Below are 24,826 nucleotides of genomic sequence, written 5' to 3'. Positions count from 1 at the left end.
GGATTACGCAGCCGCATGGCTATTGGTGCCTCCCACTACCAATGGGAATGTGTGAGCTAGAAGGCTGATAGGAGTGTTCAGGCAAGTAAAATGAGAAGGGACTCTGAGGTATGGCTGTGACTTTGATCTTTCTGCACAACCTTCTAGGATTGACAGGATTCTCTCCCCCACCCCCACCATCAGATCTTCTTTCGGTGTCTGTGTGCTACGTGTGTCAGTGTCTCTGTGTGTACTGAAGGGTCTGTGTTTGTGTAAATGTCAGAGGCCACCCACTGACACAGGTTGCCAGGAGCAATGCTGTGCGCCTCAGCCCCCAAAAGGTTCCTCTACACCTGTGGGAAATATCAGTTGGGGGGGGGTTGCCTGTGAGGTTCCCTTCGGGGCATCTGGTGGGCCACTGTGGAAGCAGACATGTCAGGCCAGATGGGCCTTTGGTCTGAGCCAGTCGGACTCTGGCTATAGGGGATAACCCATTGTTAAGAGAAAATACACTGCACATGCTCAGGCACAACATAACAAGAGTCCTGCTGGAGGAGACCAAAGGTTCAACCAGTCCAGCAATCTGTTTCCTTTCAGTAGGCAGGCAGATGCTCTGAGGAAGCTCACAAGTGGGGCATGGAAGAAAGCACCCTACACTCTTGTTTGTCCCACAGTATCTGGTAGACTGCCTCTGAATCAGGAGGCTCCACTTTCCTTTCCTGACCAGTTGCTGCTGATTAGACATCTTCTTTGTGAATTCACTTTTCCTCCCTCTTCTTTTCAATCTAGCCGGAATAAGTTCTCAGCACTAAAGCAAGGGTCTAATTTCTTTGCCAAAGATGGGACAACCACTTTCTGCCAGCTGGATGCTTTGTGCAAATGGAAATGTTCAAGATGCTGAATTTTGCATTATATAGCAGACACAGCCTTCGCAAGGATATGCCTGGGAGACACACCACAGTTTATTGAAACAAAATTGTATACTGTTTAATTGTCAAAAGCTCTAAGGCGATTTAGCTGGTTCTAGCTACCTCGATTTTCTGCCTTGCAGGCAGCTCAATGGACTCTGTAGCTCACACCATTCCCTTACTGCCACCTGCCACCCACCTGGAGACCAGCACAGCCAGAGGCACCCACAGGTGTGCACTGCACAGATGCAAAATGAAGCAGACACTGTACGTTTGGTGCAGCTGATGAGGACTGAGCCCTGCTGCATCTTTAAGAGATGCTGCCCAGAAGAAGATGCCAGGGATGGCTATGTTTGCCAAGATCCTTCCCTCTCCTGCATAACAATCCAACCCAGCCAGACCTGCTTGGCTGTTCCCCAGAGAGGCACCCCAGCAGGATCCCTTCACCCACAAAATGCTGTCAGGTTGGCCCTGGGGACCCCACAGCCCTTTCCTCTGCTGCATCCAATTTCAACACCCAGACACCATCTGGGTGGGTCCCCTGAGAGCCTGTCCCATAACCTCTAGATAGTTTTCACGCTCCACAAAAGATGTGTGCAACATACATATCTTCTACTGGAGGAGTCTATTTGGAACCTTGCATAGCATCATTTGGCAGGTTTGGGGGTGCAGTCCCCCTCCTCCCCTCAAAAATCCCTGCTTTCTCTTTCTCTCTCTCTCCCCCATTGCACAAGGCTGGTGTCTGCTCTACCCGGAAGAATGACTAGCAGATGCTTTGATGCAAGTGCCCAATGATAATCCCTGCAGAGTATGTGCTTATGTAATGCAGTCCAGTTTATGATATAAAAAGGAGCTTAATTTTCCACGGCTAAAACACTCTCATTAGGATAAAACCACAGTAAAGAAGTTTTCGCCACAGTCACTCTCTCTTTGTCCCCTCCACACACACAGACCTACCCAGCAGGAATGAAAGCAGGGGTTCCCAAATCTTTTCCGGCCTTAAACTCATCTCCAACAACCCCTACGCTACCTTATAAAAAGCACTATTCAGAACAGAGGTTTGCCCAACTCCCTGAGGAAGACTATAATAACATTTCAAAACAGGAACAATTCATTGCACATTTATTCAAAATCCAATTAAAACCGTTTAGTTTAATTAATTAATTAAACAACACTGATGAACCTGATTAAGTGATACCAGTTTTTCAAAGTCTGACCATTATTATCACCTCCAGCACTCCCTGCCGCCCCCTTTGTGCTCATTCTGAGGTAAACTGCTCTCTTTGGGAACCACTGAATTAAAGGATCGGGATGGAAGCACTTGGCAGGACCCTGGACCAAGAAGTAGTTTTGGCCCCTAACAAAACTCAGATGATAGTAAGAGGGGCCCCTCATGAATCAAGTTGGTGGCACCCCCACCCCCCACCATCAAAGGGTGCCTGCGTTATGGCTATCCAGAAAAGTGAACATAATAGGGGTGGGTGTTTAATGAATCCTATCTTGAAGCAAGATAGGGGAGATGGATTTCCACTAGTGGACAAAAACTTAAATGCAACCAGCAGCCCTTGTGGGGCACATCCCTGCCTCCTACCCTGTATTTACTAAAGGCTCATCCATAGTGCTGTTTAACGTGGATAGTCAGAGCTTCCTTTTCCTCCTTTAATTCTCTATTGTCCATATTCTCCTCCAAAGTGCTGCCTTCCCACACATTCCACTCCTTCAGACCGGATTTTCTCATATCAGGGATACTCCAAAAAGGAAGGAGCATGAGACAATCTGGATTGAGGAAGGGGGAAGTGTGGGAAGGCCATGATTTGGAGGAGAACATAATATGGATAGTGGAGAATTAATAGAGGGACAAGAAGTGTTGAATATTGTCATTAAGCAACAGTAGAAATGGGTCCTCTGATATGTTTGTACTGTACACACATATATAAACACACACACATCTTTTCTCCTTCTATGACTCTGACAGAGTCTCAGGCCGTGCTGACTGGGGCTGATGGGAACTGTAGTCCAAAATATATGGAGGGCATCAGGTTGGGGAAGGCTGTACAGTTATCACCTTGACCAGAATGTCAAGGGGACACAGAAGGAAATGTGGCTGCTCCACTCTGACCCTTTGTTCAAGCCCCCAAACCATCCTTTTCTTCAAAGAGCCAGCTCCCACTCTTGATCAGCTGTTCGTCTTTTCTTCCATGACCCAGCCTTAGGGCGATTCCAGACTGCCACTCTTTTAGGGTGAGATTCAGTCACATACTGGCAAATTCCGGCACTCTTGTGTTGTGCAACAGACACGGCCGGCTCACCCATGAGGTTACTAGGTAAGGTGACTGCCTCAGGCAGCAGGATCTACAGGGGCAGCAGATTCCAATGTAAAGCATTACTCCCCCCCCCCCCCGCCAGCTTTGTTCCTGATGTAGATTTTCACTCAACTTTTCTTTTCTGGAAGTGACGTGTGTGTGTGTGCCATTTTGTGGTTCGCCTCAGGTGCTAAAATGTATTGGGCCATCCACAGGAGCTAGTATGATGTAATGGTTAGAGCACTGGACTAGGACCCGGGATATCAGGGTTCAAATCCTCACTCAGCCATGAAGCTCACAAGGTGACCTTGGGCCAGTCACTGTCTCTCAGCCTAACTTACATCACAGGGTTGTTGTGAGGATAAAATCAGGAGGGAAAGAACTGTGTGCACCACCTTGCGCTCTCTGGAGGAAAGGTGGGATATACGTAAATGTAAGAAATAAAATCAAATAAACCTATGCTCCCTGCCCCCAAGTTGGAATTTCTGGACTTACTTGATCAACTTCTGTTTGGGCTGTGCCAAAGTGTGGGTCCAAGTAACTGAATAGTTATCTGTACAATAACTACATAAATGACACACACATAGAAATTGAGCATGCCCGGGAGAAACCTACTTTTGTCCTTGACATGCTTGCTTTCTCTTTGCAGGGATTTACTTAATTTCTTAGTGGAGGAGCTTAATTAATGTGTTGTTAAGCAACCTTCCCTACTCCTGCAGTCTGCTGTGGGCCATTTTGGAAGTGGGCCAGTTTACCACTTTGGTGAGAAGGATGGGCCTAGAATTTGCTAGGAAGAGGAAGGAGCTCAGAGCAAGCTCCTGTTGCCTCTCCCTCTCGCAGATCCAGCTATCTGAGCCCACTGATTCAATTTCACTCCCTTTAAATATAGGTGATCTGCTTCCAGCTGTGGCTTGCTTCTCAAAAGATGTGACAAGGCTTCAAGCTTGCTGACCCCCACCCACGGCACCTTTTTCTCAGAAGCAACGGGCTCAGTAGTGCCCCCCAAGCGATGCTGCAAATGTATTCTGCACTTTTTCTGTTTGCTGTTCCTTTGCACGTTAGGAACATAGAACTGCCTTATATGTGGAGAACTGAATCTAGAATTGGAAAACTGGGAGAACCAAAATGGGTGGTTCCTTCCATCCCTACCTTTTGCATGCAAACCAGATCCTCTGTCATAAGCCACAAACTACAACCCTTTTTCACATTCCAGATCAAATCATCTCCTGCTGACCAGAACGATTGGACCATTTTGATGCAAACCTTCCCCTGTTCTCTCCCACCAAAGCAATGGGGAATAGAGGGGAAGCGGAAGGGAGAAGGGCAGAGGTGTTTAATAATAAATAATAATAATAAATTTTATTTATATCCCGCCCTCCCCAGCAGAAGCCAGGCTCAGGACGGCTAACAACAATAAAACAGTACAAAAGTGCAGCACAAACAACACTCTAAAATCATTCATTATAAAATTAATTCAAATCAAGCCACTGGCAACCATTGGGCCAGAGCTCCGCGAAGATTGCAGAGGGAGGGAGTCAGGCTGTGCCCTGGCCAAAGGCCTGGTGGAACAGCTCTGTCTTGCAGGCCCTGCGGAAAGATGTCAAGTCCCACAGGGCCCTAGTCTCTTGTGACAGAGTGTTCCACCAGATCGGAGCCACAGCCGAAAAAGCCCTGGCTCTAGTTGAGGCCAGCCTAACTTCTCTGTGGCCTGGGACCTTCAAGATGTTTTTATTTGAAGACCGTAAGTTTCTCAAGTTTAACAAGGTGTGTCAAATAATTTGTAGTGTATTCAGAGCTATAAACAAACTGTTTTGACAGCACCAGCTCACTGTCAAACAGGGAAACAGTTACAGATAGGTAGACGTGTTGGTCTGCCATAGTCAAAATAAAAAAATTCCTTCCAGTAGCACCTTAAAGACCAACTAAGTTAGTTCTTGGTATGAGCTTTCGTGTGCATGCACACTTCTTCAGATACACACTTCTTCAGATAGGGAAACAGTTAGACTGCCTTGCTCTGTGCTGGACCCAGAACTATGACCAGGGCCTTCCCTGAAACCCTAATGGGGACATAAAAGCTGTTGGTGTGTCAATGCTGGGAGCCCACCCATCTCATTCTCAGGTTGTACATATGTGTCAATAAAACCAGACAACCTAAGAACACCTAAGAACACCACAGTCTCCATTGACCTCCTTTCCAAGGAAATAGAAAATCCCAGGTAAGTGCAGGCGTCCCTGTAGTCTCTCGCTGCTTAGAGATTGGGGTGTCCGCAAACATGATGCATTAAGCGCATATACACACACACATCTTTGCTGGCAGGGATGTTGGCTGAACAAAAGAACAATTGACACAGCTGTCTGGAGGGTTTGTTGCTCAAATCCAGATCCCACGGTGTGTGTGTGTGTGTGTGTGTGTGTGTGTGTGTGTGTGTGCAGGGTGGGAGAGAGTCCTGGGAATCCTTCAACATTGCCACAAATGTTCTGGCAGGAGGGGGAGGCAGAACATGGGATGGAAAGTGTGATTTGTGCTTCTGGTGAGTCACCCTGAGCAGGTAGGCAGGCAGGCACGATGAAAGATGTTGATTCTCAAGGCTGGCTCATCCCTGCGCTAAATGGTGACACGCAGCAGCACAGACACGGTTGCAAAGCAGACAGCTCTTTGAGTTCCAGCCGCCCAAACGCACGTTGGAAAATCAGTTCTGCCTCCGGGCCAGAAAAGGATCCCACGTGGGACAGCATCAGATCTGAAGAGCCGTGCCAAAAGGCCCATCTTGTCTAGCATCCTGTGCTCACACAGTGGCCAACCAGATGCCTCTCTGTACAAAGCCTGCAAGCACGACCTGAGTATAACAGCTTTCTCCCCGCTTGCAATTCCTTGGCTCCCTGCCCTCAGGCCGGGAGTTGGCCTTTTCCGTAGTTTCCAGTGCCCTCTAGTGGCTGTTAAAAGCCATGCCCACAGGATAGTGTGGCTTTACAGTGGTACCTCGGGTTACAGACGCTTCAGGTTACAGACTCCGCTAACCCAGAAATAGTACCTCGGGTTAAGAACTTTGCTTCAGGATGAGAACAGAAATTGTGCAGCAGCGGCAGCAGGAGGCCCCATCAGCTAAAGTGGTACCTCAGGTTAAGAACAGTTTCAGATTAAGAACGGACCTCTGGAACGAATTAAGTACTTAACCTGAGGTACCACTGTATTAATGTTGTGTTTTAGGGTGGAGGCCAGCAGAAGTTACAGTGGAGCCTGCATGTCAGGGGAGGAGGATGGTGTCTGAGAACAAGTGGGGCCATGCCCCCCCCCCAAACTAAGCTTGCTCTCAGCCAGCCCTCCCCCTGCCTGCCTTCTTACTGACATCCAGTCCGGGTGAGTGGCCCCAGTTGTCAGCTTCCCCTGCCTTTGTGGAACCCAGTGGAGAGTAAGATGGGGACCAAGCCAAAATGAGTTGGCTCTGCCTGTCAGTGGCTCTGGCACCACCTACTGTTGGGCCTCCTTGCCTTCCTCCCTACCAACAGCAGCTGTATCACTTTTCATACTGCAAATGTTCTGGGGTTGGCTTTTTTGCTTTGTATTTTTGTCCTGCTTTTATTGTGCTACAGCCCCTCAGACAGCGATAATGTAGTATCAATGTTTAAACCATAACCATAACCCAGGTCCAAAGTAAGGTTTGCAAATTTCCCCTTCATTTCCCCCGTCATGCAAGAAAAGCTCCGAGAGCCGAGAACAGTGTTCGTTCCATATGAGAAATTACTTCTTTAATGTGGCAACACCTATTCTCTGGAAATTCCAGCCTATTGATATTAGGCTGGTGCCTTCATTGTACTGTGTTCAACGCCTCCTAAAATCTTTTCTAAGGCAATGTAATTTTACCATGTACATTTGTTTTTTAAAATATGCTGATTTTATCTATATTTTGATAATTTTATTTTTACTGTTTTAAAAGTCTAATGTTAATGAAAATGTTAACAAATATTTAATACCATTTTATATAAGTTGTGAGAATTATTAAATTATCATATATAAAACTTGTTAAATAAATAAAACAATAAATAATTGCTTTTCTTTCTTTTTTTTAAGAAAAAGAGGCCAAGTTCTAAACTTCCACTGTGTTGGACACATTTTATTTCCCCCAAGTAATTTTTTTTAAAAAAAGACTATGTATGTATATATTTATAAACAACATCACAATTTCTAAACAATTATTACAATATTCAAAAACCACAACAAGCAGACAGGACAAGATCTCTAGAATAATCTTCATTTCAGGATGGGGACAATGAAGGGTGGAGGTAGCAGACCTGGGGATTGGCTGTGGGTCCATATTGTGGCTGCATTCAGGTGTAATGCTAAGATAAACCACAGCTTGGTGTTACAAGAGTGAGCTTAGGTGAGCCTCAAGCCCAAGGACTCTCCACTCTGGTGCAGCTGCAAAGAGGTGAGTCAAACCTTCTGCTTCCATTTTAGATTTTGCTTAACCACAGTTTAGTGTGCCATCCAAACCTTATGGTGCAGTTAATCTTACTATGGTTTGAATTGAAAGAAGACAGATTCCTAAATTATGGTTTGAAGTCGGCTTGTTTCTGCTAAGTATCGTTAAGAGTCAATTTAGGCAGTTTCAGATGACACAGGAATCTGCAGTTAATCAGACGTGGAAGGTTCTGAACTCCTCCATGCAAATTGCTACAGAAGGTGAAGGAAGGGGGAGAAGAGAGTAAGGAGACTTGCTGTGGCTCATCCTCCTAAGGCTAAACTATTGCGCAGCACTAGGTCTGAACCTTGGTCTTAGGGCTCATCTCTATGCAATTTCACTGCTTTGGGGCTTGAGTCTTTGGGAGAGCTCAGCATAGCCAGCCCACTCCCACCTCCCAGGTCTTCTCCTGCACCAGGTGCCCTGCCAAGAGTGTCCCAAAAATAATAACAATAGTAATATTTTTTTCCACTTGATTCCTCTAGTTGGCATTACAGAGGATCCCCATATTTATTTTACCCTTCATGTCTTGCCTTCTTCAATGCCTTCTTCACTTTTGCTCAAATTGGGGCATTTTCTTTAAGTTTCGCCCACATTTCATGCCTGGAAAAACGGGCTAACGCAGCTTCCGTCACAGTGCAAGTTTGCAAAATTGTAAACTTTCAAGGAGTGAACAAGAGGGCACACAGCCCACCCACTCACTCCGGGCCGAGAGCTTCACACAACCACATTGTCACAGGCCAAATGCAATCTGGAAGAGGGGTGGTAGAAGAAGGGGTGGGTAGGGGGGAGAAGAGAGGGCTGTCTGGGAAGCGCAGCAGTGTCCCAACAAAAAGCAGAGACCCCTCCCACCAGGTCCCCCCACCCCAGCAATTCTGACATAGGATTGTTTGGCTCCAAACCAAATCTGTTTTCGCTCAACCTGGGGGCAAAATGAATTCCTCGCCTACAGTAAAATAACAAAACAAAACCTAGTATTATCTTCCACAGTGCCAGTGCAGCAGTGAGGCAACCTGAAGCAATGGACAGCATGCTCCACAAGAGACAGGAGACCCTGATCCCCGCTGCCATTTTTCTTCCAGCTGCCACCCTTCTCTGGCCTTGGTGGCAATGGCTTCCATCTCAGTTTTGGATAAACCAAAGACACAGCTGAAAGCCAAAGCCAGGGAGTGTCTTGGAGAAAAGGGAGCATTCCTCCAACCTGGTGCTGACTACATTACTGCTGGTCTCCTTCCAGTAGGCCTGGATCTCTTTGTGTGTGTGTGTGTGTTGGCAGTGTGTCTCGCCTCAGCCACCGAAAAGGTCTAGTAGGGTTGGCCCTGCTCTTCCAGACTGGGGTGATCAGGTCAAGAGTGGGGAACAGGAGGCTCTGCAGATGCTGCTGGACTCTGACTCCTATCAGCCTCAATCAGCAAAACCCTCTGTCAGAGGTGATGGGAGTTGGGGACCACTAGCAACACCTGCAGGACCACAGATCTTCTGCATTAGGTTCCTGCCAGCATTCAAAGCTGCACCCTAAAAATGCAAGCCTCAGGTTCTGTGTTTCAAAGGGGCTCCCTTTGCAGTCAAATATAAAATGTACAATAACTATATTTGAAATGCAGTCAAGCATCCCCTACCCCCCAAAAAACCTGACTGTTGTCTCATGTTGGGTGGAAGAAGGAGAGATGGTTCAAACATGGAATGCCAGAATCCCAGAATCCTACAGCATTTCCCCCACCTATCATTGATTCTTCAGCCCTTTTGAAATGCAGGTGTTTCTTTCCCCCTGTGCATTAGTAGATGGGATGGCAAGAGCAAAGGATTGAGGAAGAGCAAACACAGAACACCCTGCATTTTCAACATGGCGATCTTAGGACAGTGCTACCCAACACAGTGCCCTCTAGATGTTTTGGACGACAACCATCAGCACTAGTCAGCACCAGATTGGAGAATGCTGTCCTATGATTACCCAGAAACACTTCTTACCTCTGGCAATGGCATCCCCTTCAATGGCAAGCGGTGCCACTCTATTTTCAAGGAAGGGAGGAGGAGGAGGAGGAGAGTCTAGAGGGGGAAAGAATACCTTTGACCCATTGCTAGGACGTTTTGCTGCTGCCATTGATTATTCATAGCTGTGAAGAAAGGGGTAGGGAAGGTGTTGAGGGGAGAAATGACCTGTTCCCCATTTGGGGCTTCAAGCTGTGTGTGTTGGGCAGGGGGGATTACAGGGCAGGGGAGGAAAATGGCTGCCCCAGAGCTGCTGTTCAAGGGGCACATCTGAAGATTACGTTAGAGGGTCACTGGAGGGAAGAGATCTGCCCTAATCCTAAGAGCTACAACTGAAGTGAAGGATAACAGACTTCTGAGGATTACAAGACCTTGCAGTTGTCAAGGATCATGGATATATAGGCAAGCCATTGAAAGGTAAGTTGGCCTGTATGTTCTTGGGAATGTCCGGGTGCAAAGGGGGAGGCAAGAGGGATGATGAGCCCCAGAGATGGTGGGACCAGAGGATTGAGACGGAAGAAATTCATTCTAATAGGACCTTGGTGAGGTCACAAGAGCAATGGCCAGAGGAACTGTGCAAATTATGAGCTGCAGGCCCCAGGGGATTGCATGGCGGGGCCTTGTTTGGGGCCCAGGAGGCTGTGCAAAACACAGTGCCTCCTATCCCAGGGAGTGGAGTCTGCAGCTCCCCAGGAGAAGGGGGGAAAGATGCAAGGATGGGTAGGCCAGGCCAGGCCAGGGGAGGGCGGGGGGCGAGTTGTGCATTGGGACCCTCCCTCTACTTCTGCATGTCACACTGCAGCAGGAGGACAATGGAAGGGTCACTCTTGGCAGCTTCTTTGAACTCTTCCAGAGTGATCTGGTCATCTTTGTCTTTGTCCATCTTTGTGAAGATCTTGTCGACACGCTGCTGCGGCGTCAACCCATCTTGGTTCATCCTCATCATGATGACGGTGCCCACCATCTTGTAGATTGCCTGGAAGGCAAAGGAGAAAGGACTGAGGACATGGCTCTGTGGCTCAGAGACGCTCTGAGGTCTCTGTAGCCAGGAGATATCTGCTAGGGACTAGTCTCAGAGGGCAGGTGGAGGTAATTGCTGTTATCAGTGTCTTGCCATCCCAGGAAAAGAGCTTACCTGGCTGTCTACAGGAGGCTTCCTATGTAGTGCTCATGCCCCAAACGTGTTTTTGTCAACTTAGGGCCCTCCAGAGGTTTTGGACTACAACTCACATCAGCCCCAGCCAGCCCTAACATCTGGAGAGCGTTGGGTTACCAAAGCCTGCACTATATTAATCTAATCCACCAAGACTGTGGAAGAAACACATCCACAGAGATTGCTAGCATTCTCCCATACCTCAATAATCTCCAGCATCTCCAAGCGTGTTATCTTGCCGTCTCCATCCAAGTCGTACATCTCAAAGGCCCAGTTCAGCTTTTGCTCAAAGCTTCCCCTGGAGGTGACTGAGAGAGCGCAAATGAACTCCCGGAAGTCGATGGTCCCATCCCCGTTCTTGTCAAACGTGCGAAATGCATGCTGGGCAAACTTGGAGGCATCGCCATAGGGGAAAAACTACAAGGAGATAAGATGGGATAGGAGCAGCCATGAGAGGGAAAGCAGCTAGCAGCAATCTGGGAGGCCAGTGGGCAACAGCCGGGCGAAGACTTGGCATAGGCCACCTATATTGGATTCAAGCCTTTTCCAATTTAAAGCCTAGATGGGAAAGCTCTGCTTACAAGCTGCACCAGCATCTGCTGACAATGGCAAGGCAACATTGCAGAAAATATCACAAGCAGGTTGCAGAATTCGTGCTCTGCTCTTTCCCCTATTGTATTCATGGTGCAATTTCCCAATGTGGAGATCACAGAATCATAGAATTGTAGGGCTGGAAAGAACCCCAAGGGTCATCATGTGCAACACCCTGTAATGTAGGAATCACAGCTTAAGAATCCTTGACAGACAGACATCCAAACTCTGGTTAAAAACCTCCAATGAAGGAGAGCCCACCATTGCAAAAGTCTGAGGTTTCAGGACATTATTGCAGCTCAGAGACACATTCCAGCCTGGCAAAAACAATGAGTGCATGGAGGAGGGCCACATTCAGTCGCTGGGAGGGCATAGCTTTGCTGCTATGCCAGGCTCAGACAGCAGGACCTCAACAAGGCCCACCAAGGCAGCCTCTGCATCCTTGTACAAACCACGGACTCCCTGCCACCGCCACCATACCTTGATGTAGAGTTGCTGGAATTCCTCCAAATTGAGGATGCCCGTGGGGCAGTCCTTCAGGAAGCCCTTGTACCACTGCTTCAGCTCTTGCTCATTGAACTCAGTGCTCCTCACCAGGTCGTCCAGCATCTCTGGAGCCAGTTTGCTGTTGTGTTTGCCCATTGCTGGTTCTGGAGAAAGAGCGACATGTCATCAGCGACAGTAAACCCCTTGCCTATGTGCAACAAATATAACAACAACAACAACAACAACAACAACAACAACAACAACAACAACAACAACATGTTATTCCCTTGTTTGGCCCTCTGCCACCACTTCCCTTCATCAGGGGACTCACAGCATCCACTGGAGAAAAACATACATTGTCACACAGCTCTCCCCTCCATTTCTCTCCCCCTTGACCTATCAACCTACATATTGCAGGCAGGGCCAGATTAAGACATTTTCCTGCCTGAGGCAAAGGACAAGATCAAACATCTTTCCTGTATACGGAGAATGACTGATTCATTCCTCAGTACAAGCATCCTCAACTGCACCTGCAGCAAGCAGGCTAGTTTTTTGGAGGGGCGGGGGGTGCAGGACACGTGATGTATACAGCACTGCCCGCCAACAAAAAGGAATAGCTAGAGACAGCCTCAGGGGAAAAGTTGGGGGTCTGCCATTGCTGCCCTTCCAGGGACTGACACCTGAGGTGGTTTCCTCCATTTGGCTAATGGCAGGACTGGCCCAGACCACAAGGAAAGCCACCAGCTCAAAAGAGGGTGCTATTCCCCCCCTCCACAACTTCCTGTACAGTTTAACAGGCGGCCTATTTTGGCAGAGATGACGAATCCTCCATCACCAGCGAGGGCTCCCACGCAGCCTTGGCACTTCTTCGCTAGTTCACTCTGAACAACAGATGGCTGACGGGAAGGCGCTTGCTTCTGCCATCCTTGCATGGGGCTCTCTCTCCATTTCTTCCCTTGGAAGTTAGCTCAGAAAAAAAGCCCCTGCTTGGATGAGTCTCTCTCTCACTCGTGACAAAGGCGGCCTTTTGTGCACTGTTACAGCACGACACACACACGCCATCCAATGTACCATACACGGAAAGCACTATTATGCCGCTTTCAAGCGTCACGGCATCCTCCGAAGAATCCTGGGAACTGTAACTTGTTACAGGTGCTGGGAGTTTTTAGGAGACCCCTATTCCCCTCACAGAGCTACGATTCCCAGAGTTCCCTGTGAAAGAGGGATACAAGTCACACTGGAAATTGTAGCTCTGTGAGGGGCATAGGGTTCTTTGGGGGAAGCTATGGCTGTGGAATGGTAGTTCTTTAGATGAATGTCTGTTCCGTGTGGCTGATTCTTATGTAAGCAAGCATCAGACTGCAGCCCTGATGGTGCCCTTAGCGTTCACATGTGCAGTAATGCAGTTCTGCCCTGAACCAGCGCCTCCCATTGCAGCTTTCTTCCAACCTGTCTCCCTCCTCTGCTGCCCTCATCCCCCCCCCCCCGCAGCCTTGGCAGGCAACAGGTTGGACAAGGCTGCAGTACAAAGATAGGCACGAACCAATAGCCTGACTTCGTAATTGGAGTTTGTGTTTTGAAGAAGGTGTCAAAAGCCTGGAAACGATGCCTTATGAGGAACGGCTAAGGGAGCTGGGCATGTTTAGCCTGGAGAAGAGGAGGTTAAGGGGTGATATGATAGCCATGTTCAAATATATAAAAGGATGTCATATAGAGGAGGGAGAAAGGTTGTTTTCTGCTGCTCCAGAGAAGCGGACACGGAGCAATGGATCCAAACTACAAGAAAGAAGATTCCACCTAAACATTAGGAAGAACTTCCTGACAGTAAGAGCTGTTCGACAGTGGAATTTGCTGCCAAGGAGTGTGGTGGAGTCTCCTACTTTGGAGGTCTTTAAGCAGAGGCTTGACAACCATATGTCAGGAGTGCTCTGATGGTGTTTCCTGCTTGGCAGGGGGTTGGACTCGATGGCCCTTGTGGTCTATTCCAACTCTATGATTCTATGAAAAGGTGGAGGCAGGTGACCCCCTTGCTCACATCCCCCTTCCCCACCTGCTCAAGCAAAGGAGATGCAAAAGCCTTCCCTTCCCTTGCCAGTTAAATTCCCCTCTGTCACTTCTCTCTTGGTGCCAAGCAACTGACGAGGGCACACTTCACATGTTTGCCCTCCCCTCTTGCATTTCAAGAGATAGCTATTTTGTTGACCTTCAGGGAAATCAAAGGCTGGGAGGAGAGATTCCATCCTCCGGTTCGGTTTTTGCTCTTGAAGGCAGCTGGGATCAGAAGTGCTTCCGTGCAGCAGTTTAGAGGCATACAGGGTTGTGGTTGTTTGCTGCACTCACACAACCTTGTCCTCATAAAATTGCCATCCCATACCCCCCCCCGCCCCATTTAATCCAAATCTAGGTTGTCACTGGTTTGCTTTTGTTATTGTCGTTTTTTTTACTTATCAAATTTTCCATGAAAATGGTAGATCCAGATCAAATGGGGAAATAACATACATTTTGCTAAGAAAAATGTGATGTGGACACAGCAGAGCTTGCATGCAGGAGCAGCACTAAGCACACAATAAACTGCTGTGTGGTGAAAAAGGTGTGCCAGCCAGCAGAGAGGAGTGGGGTGATATGGCCGGAGACCCTAGCAGGAAGCCCAATTCTTTCTTTGTCACTGCCCAGCTATTACATCCAACACAAATCATGTATCCATGCAGCCTTCCATACACACAAGAGGAGGAGAAGTGGGGGATATTTTCTGCAGAGAAAGGTTAACATAAGAGCCCAGCTGGAGCAGATCAAAGGCCTGGTTCTCCATCCTGCTTCCGACAGTGGCCAGCCAGAACCCCCCAGGAAGGCCAGAGGCAGCCCTTGCCTTGCCATTCAGAGGTAGGTTCCTTCTGAACATACCAGCTGCCTCGCCCTGAGGCTGTGTCCACACTAGGGCTTTAATGCATGCACGGGCCAATTTTCCCCATGTGCGCATTTGTGTGCCACCATGCACCCATGAGTGCTTTCAATCTTGATGTTTCCAGTTCACATTGCAATTTTTGTATTTATTCCTCCTGAAGGACCCTAATAAGCACAGGAGTGGCCGGTCCATCCTGGGGTGTATTTGGGCTGTGGGCTGTTGTCCACCCTCCCTGAGTTCCAGCCCCTTTGCAGATTGAGTAATTGAAAATTGGTCACATCTCTATATACTTATCGCCAGAAAGATGGCTCACCTCCCCCACCTCCGCCCTCTAAGTCTGTGCTGCTCTCGCTTGTTTGCACACACGAAGCAAATCTTATGGTTTGGGTTTTTTGTAAAAAAAATAAACAAACAGCTGTTTTGTGCTAGAGCAGTTTTGCAAGAAAGAGCTGCATTTTTATAATACAGAAATAAAAGAAAATTGTCACGCATGCAGCATCCTTTCCTTTGGGCTGATGGAAACAAAATGGGATTAGGCACCTAGCGAAATGTCACAACACACATCAAACCCACCCACCCACCCTGCATTTCAGTCTCTGATCATGAAAGGGAGGCTTTGCAGCTCTGCCTGTAGATGCCCTGGGGCATGAAACCTGGGAACGTCTGCATGCAAAGAATATGCTCTAACCACTGAACCATAACACCATTCTGTAGAGTTATCACAACTAGCAGCCACTGATAGTCTTATCCTCTATGAAGTTGTGAGCCTCTGCCATGTCCCATTCTCCCCCCCCCCAACTGCTTTCTAAACAAAAATGCTCCAAGTGTTGTAGGTTTTGCTCATGGTGCAGCTGAAAGACTGCTGGGTTTGGAGGTGGGCACTCACGGTTTAATTTCCAGATCAGGAAGCCTGAAAGCTCACATCTGTTTTGCCACAACAAAATGGGACGTGCATTTTAAAGGGCTCTGAAAAGCTCTATAGGTGACATAATGTGTTGCGCTGTATTCCACCTTAGGCAAAATGTTACATATCTGTATAATACACACAGGCACACACTTGTGTGAATAAATAGATATTTCAAGAAGAGGGTATCCTTACTTCCAGACTGAGGAAGAGCTCTGTGTAACTGAAAAGCTTGCAGCTACATTGCGAACCTTTGCCAGCCCTAATAACGGCTCTGTTCCACCGTCTCTGTAGATTTTGCTCTAACAGACCAAAATAGCTACCTCTTTTGATTAACAATAAAGAGATTATGAATAACAGCTTCCCTTTCAGGCTTTTCTGATCCCCCCCCCCGGCTCCTTCACTGGGGTGTTATGTTCAGGAGGAGATTTGGGGCAGAGAAGAGAAGGAACAAGCATTTCAATACCCATCCTTGGTACACATAGCAACGGGTGCTGAGGCTGCCATGGCAACAGCTGCACTGTAGTGAAATTGTTCCTAGCAGCAGCAGCAGCAGCAGCAGAGCACATCCCTGAAGCTACCAGCCAACTCTTTCATCCTTGCATGTCTCCCCATTTGTTTTCCCAATCATCCTTCCACAGACCTTATTTGATTCAGCCAAAAAAGGCCCCCTGCCCTCCGCACAATTAAGCCATTTTTTTTCATTTTCTTTTGAAGGAATAACAGAAATAGAAGCGAGCAAAAGCATTCTGATCCCACCCTGCAAGCAGTTATTATGTTACGCCTTCTCTATGACCCTCAAGCACGGCTTGTCTCCCCACATTCTAAAACCAAGCTGCATCCAGCTGATATGTATTTCAGTGCTCGTGTCACACGAAAGGGCTGCCCAACAGCTGCATACAGTATATTCTCATTCTCCCTCTTTCAAACAGGGATGGGGAACCTGCAGCCCTCCAGCCAGCCCCAGCCAGCATGACCAAGGGTCAGGGAAGCTAGGAATCATTTTCCAATGGAGGGCCAAAGGTTCTCTACTCTTGTTCTTTAAAACAAAATCAAAAACCTGTTCAGGCAGCAAGTTCAAGAGACGAAGAGGAAAATCAAACCCACCGGCTATTTTGCGCCAGATATTACTGGTGAGCTGTAAGGGTTTGGTATTGGAGTGCAAACAAGAAATACATGGAAGGGAGCACCTGTTTCCTTTTTCAACAGGGCAGCCTTCCCCAACCTGGTGCCCTCCAGATGTTTAAGACAGCCACTCCTAGCGACCCCAGCTAGACAAGAGTTGCAGTCCAAAACACCCAGACGGCACTAAATGCCAGAAGGCTGCAATAGCTGGTGTTGCTTCAAGGTCATGTCACTGGGCTTGTCTGCATGGGAACATTCAGAAGAGGGGATTTTTATCTTCCTTCTCCCCTTTTGCTTCTCTCCGCTATTAATCAGACAAGATTAAAATGAACCCAGTAAAACTCGGGAGGTAAATGCTGCATTTTTCACTCTATTTCTAAAGGTGGTCGAGGATAAGACATTTCCCTTGAACTCATGATTCTACTCTGTTTCTCTAAATTCTTCTGCTTTGTTGGCAAATAAGCTAAGTTGTGCTTCCATGGCAAGAACCCCTTGGCAATAACAGCTGTGCTGGCTGGGGCTGATGAGAATGTCCTCCATAACATCTGGAGGGCACCAGCTTGGGGAAAGGCTGATAGAAATGTTGCCAATATTTTTGGGAGCCAAAATGAAGGTGAAACTGGACAAAAGAAAACATAGGTTTGGGGGAGCATATTTCAGAACAGGAGGCATCAAACTGAGCATTTTGCCGTCTGCTGGAAATGGAAAGGAGGGTGACTTCTCTAAGCCAGCCTTCTCCAACCTGGCACTCTCCAGATGTTTTTGGACTTCAACTACCATCAGCCCCAGCATCATTCAGCTGTGCTGTCTGGGGCTGATGGGGGCTGTAGTCCAAGCTGAAGCCAATCATGATGGCCCTCCAGAGAGAGTCTCTCAGCCATATGCAGCAATGACACTACAGACGCCACAGCCGAAGACATTTCATTCCTTGTGATGATGCTCAAATCTCTCTCTCTCTCCCTCTCTCGCTCTCATCTCACACAACACACTTCTTCCCATGGTCAGACACCAGTTCCTACCTTCGTCAACACCCAGCCATGGTAGCACCCAAAGCAGACAACTTCACCTTGTTGCATGATAGGTCTGACCCAGAGAATGTAGTGCCCACATTTCTGGACTGCAGACAGGGAAATCCTCTCACTCCCCCAAATTAGAACCACCTGGATGCACCCAGTTTGAGAAGGAAAAAAGTCCTCTGGTCCTGCAGCACACAAAGGCCACTATACACAATGGTTGTATTTTTTCCATGCTCTTACCTTGCTTATTGCCACACGTGCCTCTGTCTATTTCTTTCTCGCAATGCACCAAAGCCTCTACTGTGAAGCGAAGGCAGAACCAACAGCTGGGGTGTGAATGCAGATTTGCGGCTGGACTCAAGGAATCTCTGTCTAGTGTGTGAGCTGCAGAAATTTGCCTCCCTTTCTGGTCGACACACAGCCCTTCTATGCTGGCTGGGACAGGGGGAAATTATTTGCATAAGAGAACAGGAAACCTGTTGTAAAGGAGGCACCATTTGCATGACCCTCTCAGATGCAGAACTTAGCCTGGGAAAGGTGGCTTTTTGAGTTACCTTGAAAATAGAGCAGGGGTGGGGAACCTGTGCCCCCCCCCCACTGACCCTCCAGCGCACATCAGCCTCAGCCAGGGATTATGGGAGTTGTAGTCATGCAACATCTGGAGGGCCACAGATGTTCTCCACCCCAGGAGAGGGTGAAATGGCACCAGTGGATTTCAAAGGTTGACATTGGTCCCATTAGCTGCACTAGGGAATCCTGATGTGGAATTCCCACCATGTCTTTACCTGCCCCATCACCTGATGTCACACTTGATGCCAGTTATTGGGCAGGTGGCTGTGATGGGGGGACGGGACAGCCTCATGAGCCTAATCAACTGGAAGTCAATATCCTACTGCTATTTTAGGAGCGGGAGAAGTGAGGCACCATTCTGAAGAAAATCTACTTCTGTTCAAAAAGGGATTATTTGTCCCAGTTCTAATGTGTAGGTTAGGCGAGGATGAAAGGTATGGGATGCTGGAGAGTGGGATGGGGCAAGAGGCACAGAGCTAGCACACTCACACATTACGGCAGGGCAGAAAGCTCTGCGAGGTCTGGAGATTTTACACCTAACCACTGTACATCCTATCTGAACTCTCCTCTGAATCCTAAGCCTTAACCTGTTAGACGTTTTTTCTGCACTAATGGGGGGCAGAAACTTAAAAGCAAAGAAACAACCAACCAACCAGAATAACAGAATTGCACAGCTGGAAGGGGGCCCCTTGTGTTGCAGAAACCACAGCTAAATAATCCCTGACAGATGGTCATTGAACCTCTGTTTAAAAACCCTCTAATGAAGGATGGTCCACCACCTTCCGTGGGTGTCCATTCCACTGTCGAATAGCTCTTACTGTCAGAAAGTCCTTCCTAATGTTTAGTCAGAATCTAATTTCTTGCCATTTGAATCCATTGGTTTGAGTCCTACCGTCTGGAGTAGCAGAAAATAGTCTTGCTCCAGATCCCGGGAAAAGTGACTATACCCCATACTTCTGCAATCTGTGTGGGCAGCGCTGGATTTAGGGAAGTGCTAGAGTTTCCCCCTACAGGGCACCAAGACGAGGGGGTGCAAAATGATCATTATCATTATCAAACCTATATTTATATGGGTACCTACTCTAAGTTAGGGGGTGCCAATTTCTGTCCTCGCTCAGGGCACCCCTGATGTGGGGCTGCCCTTGAATAGGACTCAGAAACTTCAACTGGCCCAAAGTGCAGCGACCAGGTTTTAATACAGCTGCATCGATTGCCAGTTCAATTCCAGGCCCAATTCAAAGTGTTTGTATTAAAGCCCTCCAAATATCTGAAAGATTGTCTCCTTCCCTACAGACCCCCTTGGGTGTTAAGATCAGCAAAGCAGGCAGTTCTGCTGCCCTCAGAAGTTCAGGAGTGGCGGCGGCTTGGAATAGGGCCTTCTCTGTGGCAGCCCCTAATTTGTGGAATGCCCTCCTCACAGGAGTGTATCTGTCTTCACCCTGGCCTTTGACACCTGAAATCTACATTTTTGGGATCCACTCTATTTCTGTTTTTAATGTAGCATTTTAAATTCTTGCAACCCACCCTGTGACCTTAGGGTGAAGTAAGGGTAATAAATTAAAATCACCACCACCACCACCTTCATCATACCTAATAAACCAACACCTCAAAGATGGAGAAGGCAGGTCAGTGAGGTTTCAACCCCTTTCTCTTCCCAGAACCCCCAGTAGGAAAAAGGAAGCTCCAGTATAGGTGAGTGAGAATCTCAAAGTGGGCCAGAGATGGCTTATGAAAATGGAATTGCATTATGGGAAACTTTAGAGGACAAGAAATGTCCATTGCCCTCAACAAGCTGTAAATTAATCACAGCAACAAACAGAAGGAAACACTAACCGGGATGTCAGATTATAATTGGATGCAAGGCACAGTTCTCCCCCAGTGCCGCGAAACCATTAGGACTGTTAACTACAGTTAAACTAGGTTGACTATGAATTCCTTACATGTACCAGAGTTGCTACGTCAGATGCAGAGGTAACAACCAAGAGTGACAACCCTCAATGACAAGGGGGGAGTTGGAGAGTTTGCATCAGATCAGAGGAGAGACACAGCTGAATGTGGCCATCCCCAACCTGGCGTCCTCCAGCTGTTTTGGCTACATTTCTCATCTGCTCCAGCCAAACATCTATGGTGCATCAGCTTAGGGGAGGCTGGCTTAGAGAAACCATTCTGCCCCATCTGCAACAGTAGAACAACACGGATCTGCCTTGCAGAGGTGTTTTAAGTAAGGATGGAAGGATCTGTCAGTTTCCTTTTTCTCAGTTTCTCATTTTTCAATCTTACATGCACTTCTCCTGGTTTATGCAGCAATTTCTGCAATTTCTTCTTTTTTCAAATCCTCATGGAAATTCTTCAGCATTTTAGTGCAAATTTCTCCCAACAAATACATTTTTGCCTACAGCTTTAACTTACATAATTTTTGCAAGCAATTTCTCCTACTATAATGCATTTTGTATGTTGTTTTCACTGATATTATATTCATTTTTATACCCATCTCTCCCTAATATATGCATTTTTGTAATCATGGGTTAGTTAGAGAATTGCATTGCAAAATTCGGATATGTGTGAATTTTGAAGGGTGGTTCTGTATTTTGATTCTCATGCTGTTTTGGAAAGTGTGAATTTGATACATTTGGTTTTATAATGAGAGCTGAGGGCTTAGCCACACTTCCTTTTGCCCTGCTGCTTTCCCCTACTCTTTAGTGCTCAATCACAGCAAATGGCAATTTGTGTTTTCTCCGGATTGACAGTTGCTCTGATTTAGAGCTAAAGAGCAAGTTTTTCCTGGCAAAGGAGCAGGACATGGGGCAAACCACTGGAACCCATGCTTTCTAGGCACCAGACAAGCAGAGGTTTGGATGAGGCCTGAATCGAATTTCTCCCTCATCCGTCACTGTAAGGATTACAAGATAATGCATGGACATTTTTAAGGCATTATACAAACACCAAAGATTATGTTTTCTGCCTCTTGTTTGCTGGGACCCTGTTCTGATAGGAAGAGAAACTTCCTCAACATCCACCCGTGGAGGGAAATAATTTATTGAAGTCCTTCCACTCTCCCTGTGCCTGTGCCTGGGAAAAGCCCTTAAAGTAATCTTCCCCATTTCATAGAATCATAAAATTGTAGAATTGGAAGGGACCCGCATAGGTCCTCTCGTACAGCCCCCTGCAATGCAGGAATCTCAGCTAAAGCATCCATGAGAGATGGCCACCCAACCTCTGTTTTTAAACCTCCAAGGAAAGCGAGGCCACCACCTTCTGCGGGAGACCATTGCGCAGTTGAACAGCTCTTAACTGGTCAAACGTTCTTCCTGATGTTTAGTCGGAATCTCCTTTCTTGTAACTTGAATCCAAGTCCTTGCCTCCGGAGCAAGAGAAAACAAGATTGCCCCATCTTCCATGTGGCAGCACTTTAGATATTTGAAAATGGCTCTCATATCTCCTCTCATCCAGGCTAGACATACCCAACTCCCTCAACCATTCCTCTTAAGGCTTAGTTTTCAGACCCTTGATCATCTTAGCCGCCCTCCTATGCAGATGTTCCAGCTTGTCAATAGCCTTCTTGAATTGTGGTGCCCAGAACTGGACACAGTACTCCAGGTGTGGCCTGATCAAGGCAGAAGAGAGTGGAACTATTACTTCCTTTGATCAGAACACTATACTTCTGTTGATGCAGCCTAAAATAGGTAAAGGTAAAGGGACCCCTGACCATTAGGTCCAGTCGTGACCGACTCTGGGGTTGCGGTGCTCATCTCGCTTTATTGGCCGAGGGAGCCAGTGTACAGCTTCCGGGTCATGTGGCCAGCATGACTACGCCACTTCTGGCAAACTAGAGCAGCGCACGGAAACGCCGTTTACCTTCCCGCCGGAGCGGTACCTATTTATCTACTTGCACTTTGACGTGCTTTCAAACTGCTAGGTTGGCAGGAGCAGGGACCAAGCAATGGGAGCTCACCCCGTCGCGGGGTTTCGAACCGCCAACCTTCTGATCGGCAAGTCCTAGGCTCTGTGGTTTAACCCACAGCGCCACCCGCATCCCTAGCCTAAAATAGCGTTAGCTTTGTTTGCTGCTGCATCACTGTTGGCTCATGCTAAGTTTGTGGTCCACTAAGGCACCTAAATCCCTTTCACGTGTACTCCTTGGCAAGACAGGTATCACCACATCTTATAAGATGATTCTTTACTATGGGATAGGAGCCCCTCATGCACCCAGGTTTTATGCAGCATCTATATGATGTCAATCTCATCAAAATGCCAGCCTGCATCTCTCTCTTTCCCCACCCTATTTAGCCTTTATGGGGGAAATCCATGCCTGAGGTGTATCTCAATAACTTGTTCACAGTATTGAGCCCCCACCTGCAAGCACATCCTGCCCACCTCCAAAATCTCCCCCCATCCCTGCTTTTCTTGCTCATTTTTCTAACTGGTCTCAGGCAACTTCCTCAGGAGTGTTGCTAGGTCATTAAAGGATGTGGGGCTCAGCCAGTCTACAACACACATTTGCATAACATGCATATGCTGATTTTCTATGTAAGTATGCACATATAAACTGATTTTCAGCTTATATTTAAAGTGGGCGGGGTCAGACAATCCTGGTGCAAAAGGCCCAGGGCTCAGGTCCTTGCCTAACAACACCCCTACCACTTCCTCTTTAGATTTAAAGCAAAAAATACTTTGCTCCAGCCTGCTACCCTCCCCTTGGAGGTGGATATTGCAAAGTGGTGGGCTTTTATTCTGGAAGCTGCTGTTTGGCCACCTCCCATTTCCCCATCCTATTCCCAGTGGCAGATCTTGGGGTCTTAAAATTCAGCGGCCCCCTGTGTGATGCCAAAATTCAGCAGTCCACCCCACCTCTCACCTTCCATTCTACATCATGGTTGCAGCACCCCCTGTGGCGCCCCTGAGGCTCTGCACCCACTGTGACCGAACCAGTCACACTCTCCTAATCTGCCTCCTATTTCCCTGTTTACAGAGAAGGGAGTCCACCTAAGGCAGCTGCCCTCCTAAGCATTCTTGCGCAGAGGTCCCACAAAATCAATGAAAGTTTCCTCCAAGCAAACCTGCTGAGGACAAGATTGCCCCTAGGAGAATGGAGACCAACAACCTTTCAGTAGTGAAAGGAGAAAGTCCAGTTAGCCCCAGTCATATGTGCTAATAATAAACATGAGCCACAACCCACTGGGAAGTTCTCCTGCACAGGATTATTTGAAATGAATGAGAGAAATTGTGAGCTCAGAGGCACACCAAGATTTCTTCCAAGGTTGGAGGACTGAACCCAGAGCTCCAAACCCCACACTTCTTCCTTTCACATAAATGCTTGATCCCTTACGAAACCCCTCACAAGTCTGACTGTGGGTTCTATTTTGCAGAGGACTGGTCTTTATTTGATGCCTGCTACTCTGGTCTTAGTTCTGGCTTGTAAATACTCACCTATGGTGAATAAGACAAACCTCTGGGAGACCAGGGCTGCTTCCAAGCAGAGAAGTGTTTTGCGTTCGAGTAAAACTTAAGATATTGACGGATGCTAAAGAAGGAGGTGCACCTGCCCTGCCAGACCCCTAAACTTTGTTGTGAACCATCTGCTTTTTGCTGGCTGAGGGAATGGTTGTCTCTTGGAAGCACTGAAGTGTTGGATAATGGCAGATGAAGTTGATGGACTAGATGGAATTGGCGGAAAAGACTGGCAAGATCCGAGACCAGGGAGAAGAGTCGGTGGAAGAAGACTGGGGAAAGTTTAAAGATTATTTATAGAAATATTGTAAAATTAATGAATGTTAGAAGAACGTTGGAATGAAGTTATATGGCTTCAGCAGAAATGTTATAAGGAATTAAGTATAAATAGATTAATAGAATATTAAAGGAAAATAAGGTTAAAATGTGTTAAGATAATTATAGGATAGAAAACAGGGGAAGATGGATAGGTATTGGAATTAAGTATAAATAGATTAATTGAGCTTTAAAGGGAAAAATATGAATGCGTTAAGATAATTATAGGATAGAAAACAGAGGAAGATGGAAAGGAATTGCTGAAACAATTAACAGAAGTGGAATACAAAAAGGGAGGTGTGAGGAAGCCGAGGAAATAAGGGAAAGAAAGAGAAGATGTTGAAATTGAAATTTTAAATGGTTTTTGTTTTGTTCTGTTTTGTCTTGTTTGTTTCTTTTATTATGATTGTTTGTTTTGTTCATTATTATTATTATTATGTATTGGATTGGATTGTATGTTTTCTTTTTTGGCTTTTTTGTAGTGTTCTGTTTAATTTGTTGGAAACTTAATAAATATTTTTTTTTTTTTTTAAAAAAAAGAGAAGTGTTTTGCGTTCTGAAAGAGAGTTGGCGCTTTCCCTCTCCTCAGGCCATTGGTGTGCCGTAAATGGCTTCAGTCAACCCTGCGTTGTCTAGTAGGTTTTGCAGACTTGCTTGCAAGGATATCTGAAACTGTA

At 47.0% G+C, this 24,826-nt stretch overlaps 2 protein-coding genes across 4 annotated transcripts in view; both read right to left on the bottom strand.

Moving 5' to 3' along the window:
* HEYL (hes related family bHLH transcription factor with YRPW motif like) overlaps positions 1-24,826 on the bottom strand; it is a 128,668-nt gene that overhangs the window by 32,050 nt on the left and 71,792 nt on the right. The gene's annotated exons all lie outside the window — the stretch shown is intronic.
* HPCAL4 (hippocalcin like 4) overlaps positions 7,282-24,826 on the bottom strand; it is a 43,775-nt gene continuing 26,230 nt past the window's right edge. For 2 of the 3 annotated variants that reach the window (XM_082229558.1, XM_082229556.1), the window contains exons 2-4: positions 11,864-12,033; positions 10,994-11,209; positions 7,282-10,615 (exon numbers count right to left, since the gene is read on the bottom strand). In XM_082229558.1, coding sequence (XP_082085684.1) covers positions 10,418-10,615; positions 10,994-11,209; positions 11,864-12,025 — 576 coding nt within the window. In that variant the 5' untranslated portion in view covers positions 12,026-12,033 and the 3' untranslated portion in view covers positions 7,282-10,417. Of the gene's footprint in view, positions 10,616-10,993; positions 11,210-11,863; positions 12,034-18,056; positions 18,210-24,826 lie in introns of those variants that run through there. The other variant, XM_082229557.1, reaches the window with a different exon arrangement.

Source organism: Podarcis vaucheri, assembly GCF_965113315.1.
Source record: "Podarcis vaucheri genome assembly, chromosome: 7".
In the NCBI taxonomy this organism is placed as follows: Eukaryota; Metazoa; Chordata; class Lepidosauria; order Squamata; family Lacertidae; genus Podarcis; species Podarcis vaucheri.
Note: the sequence above shows the minus strand (reverse complement) of the source record. Positions and strands in the feature narration are given on the sequence as shown.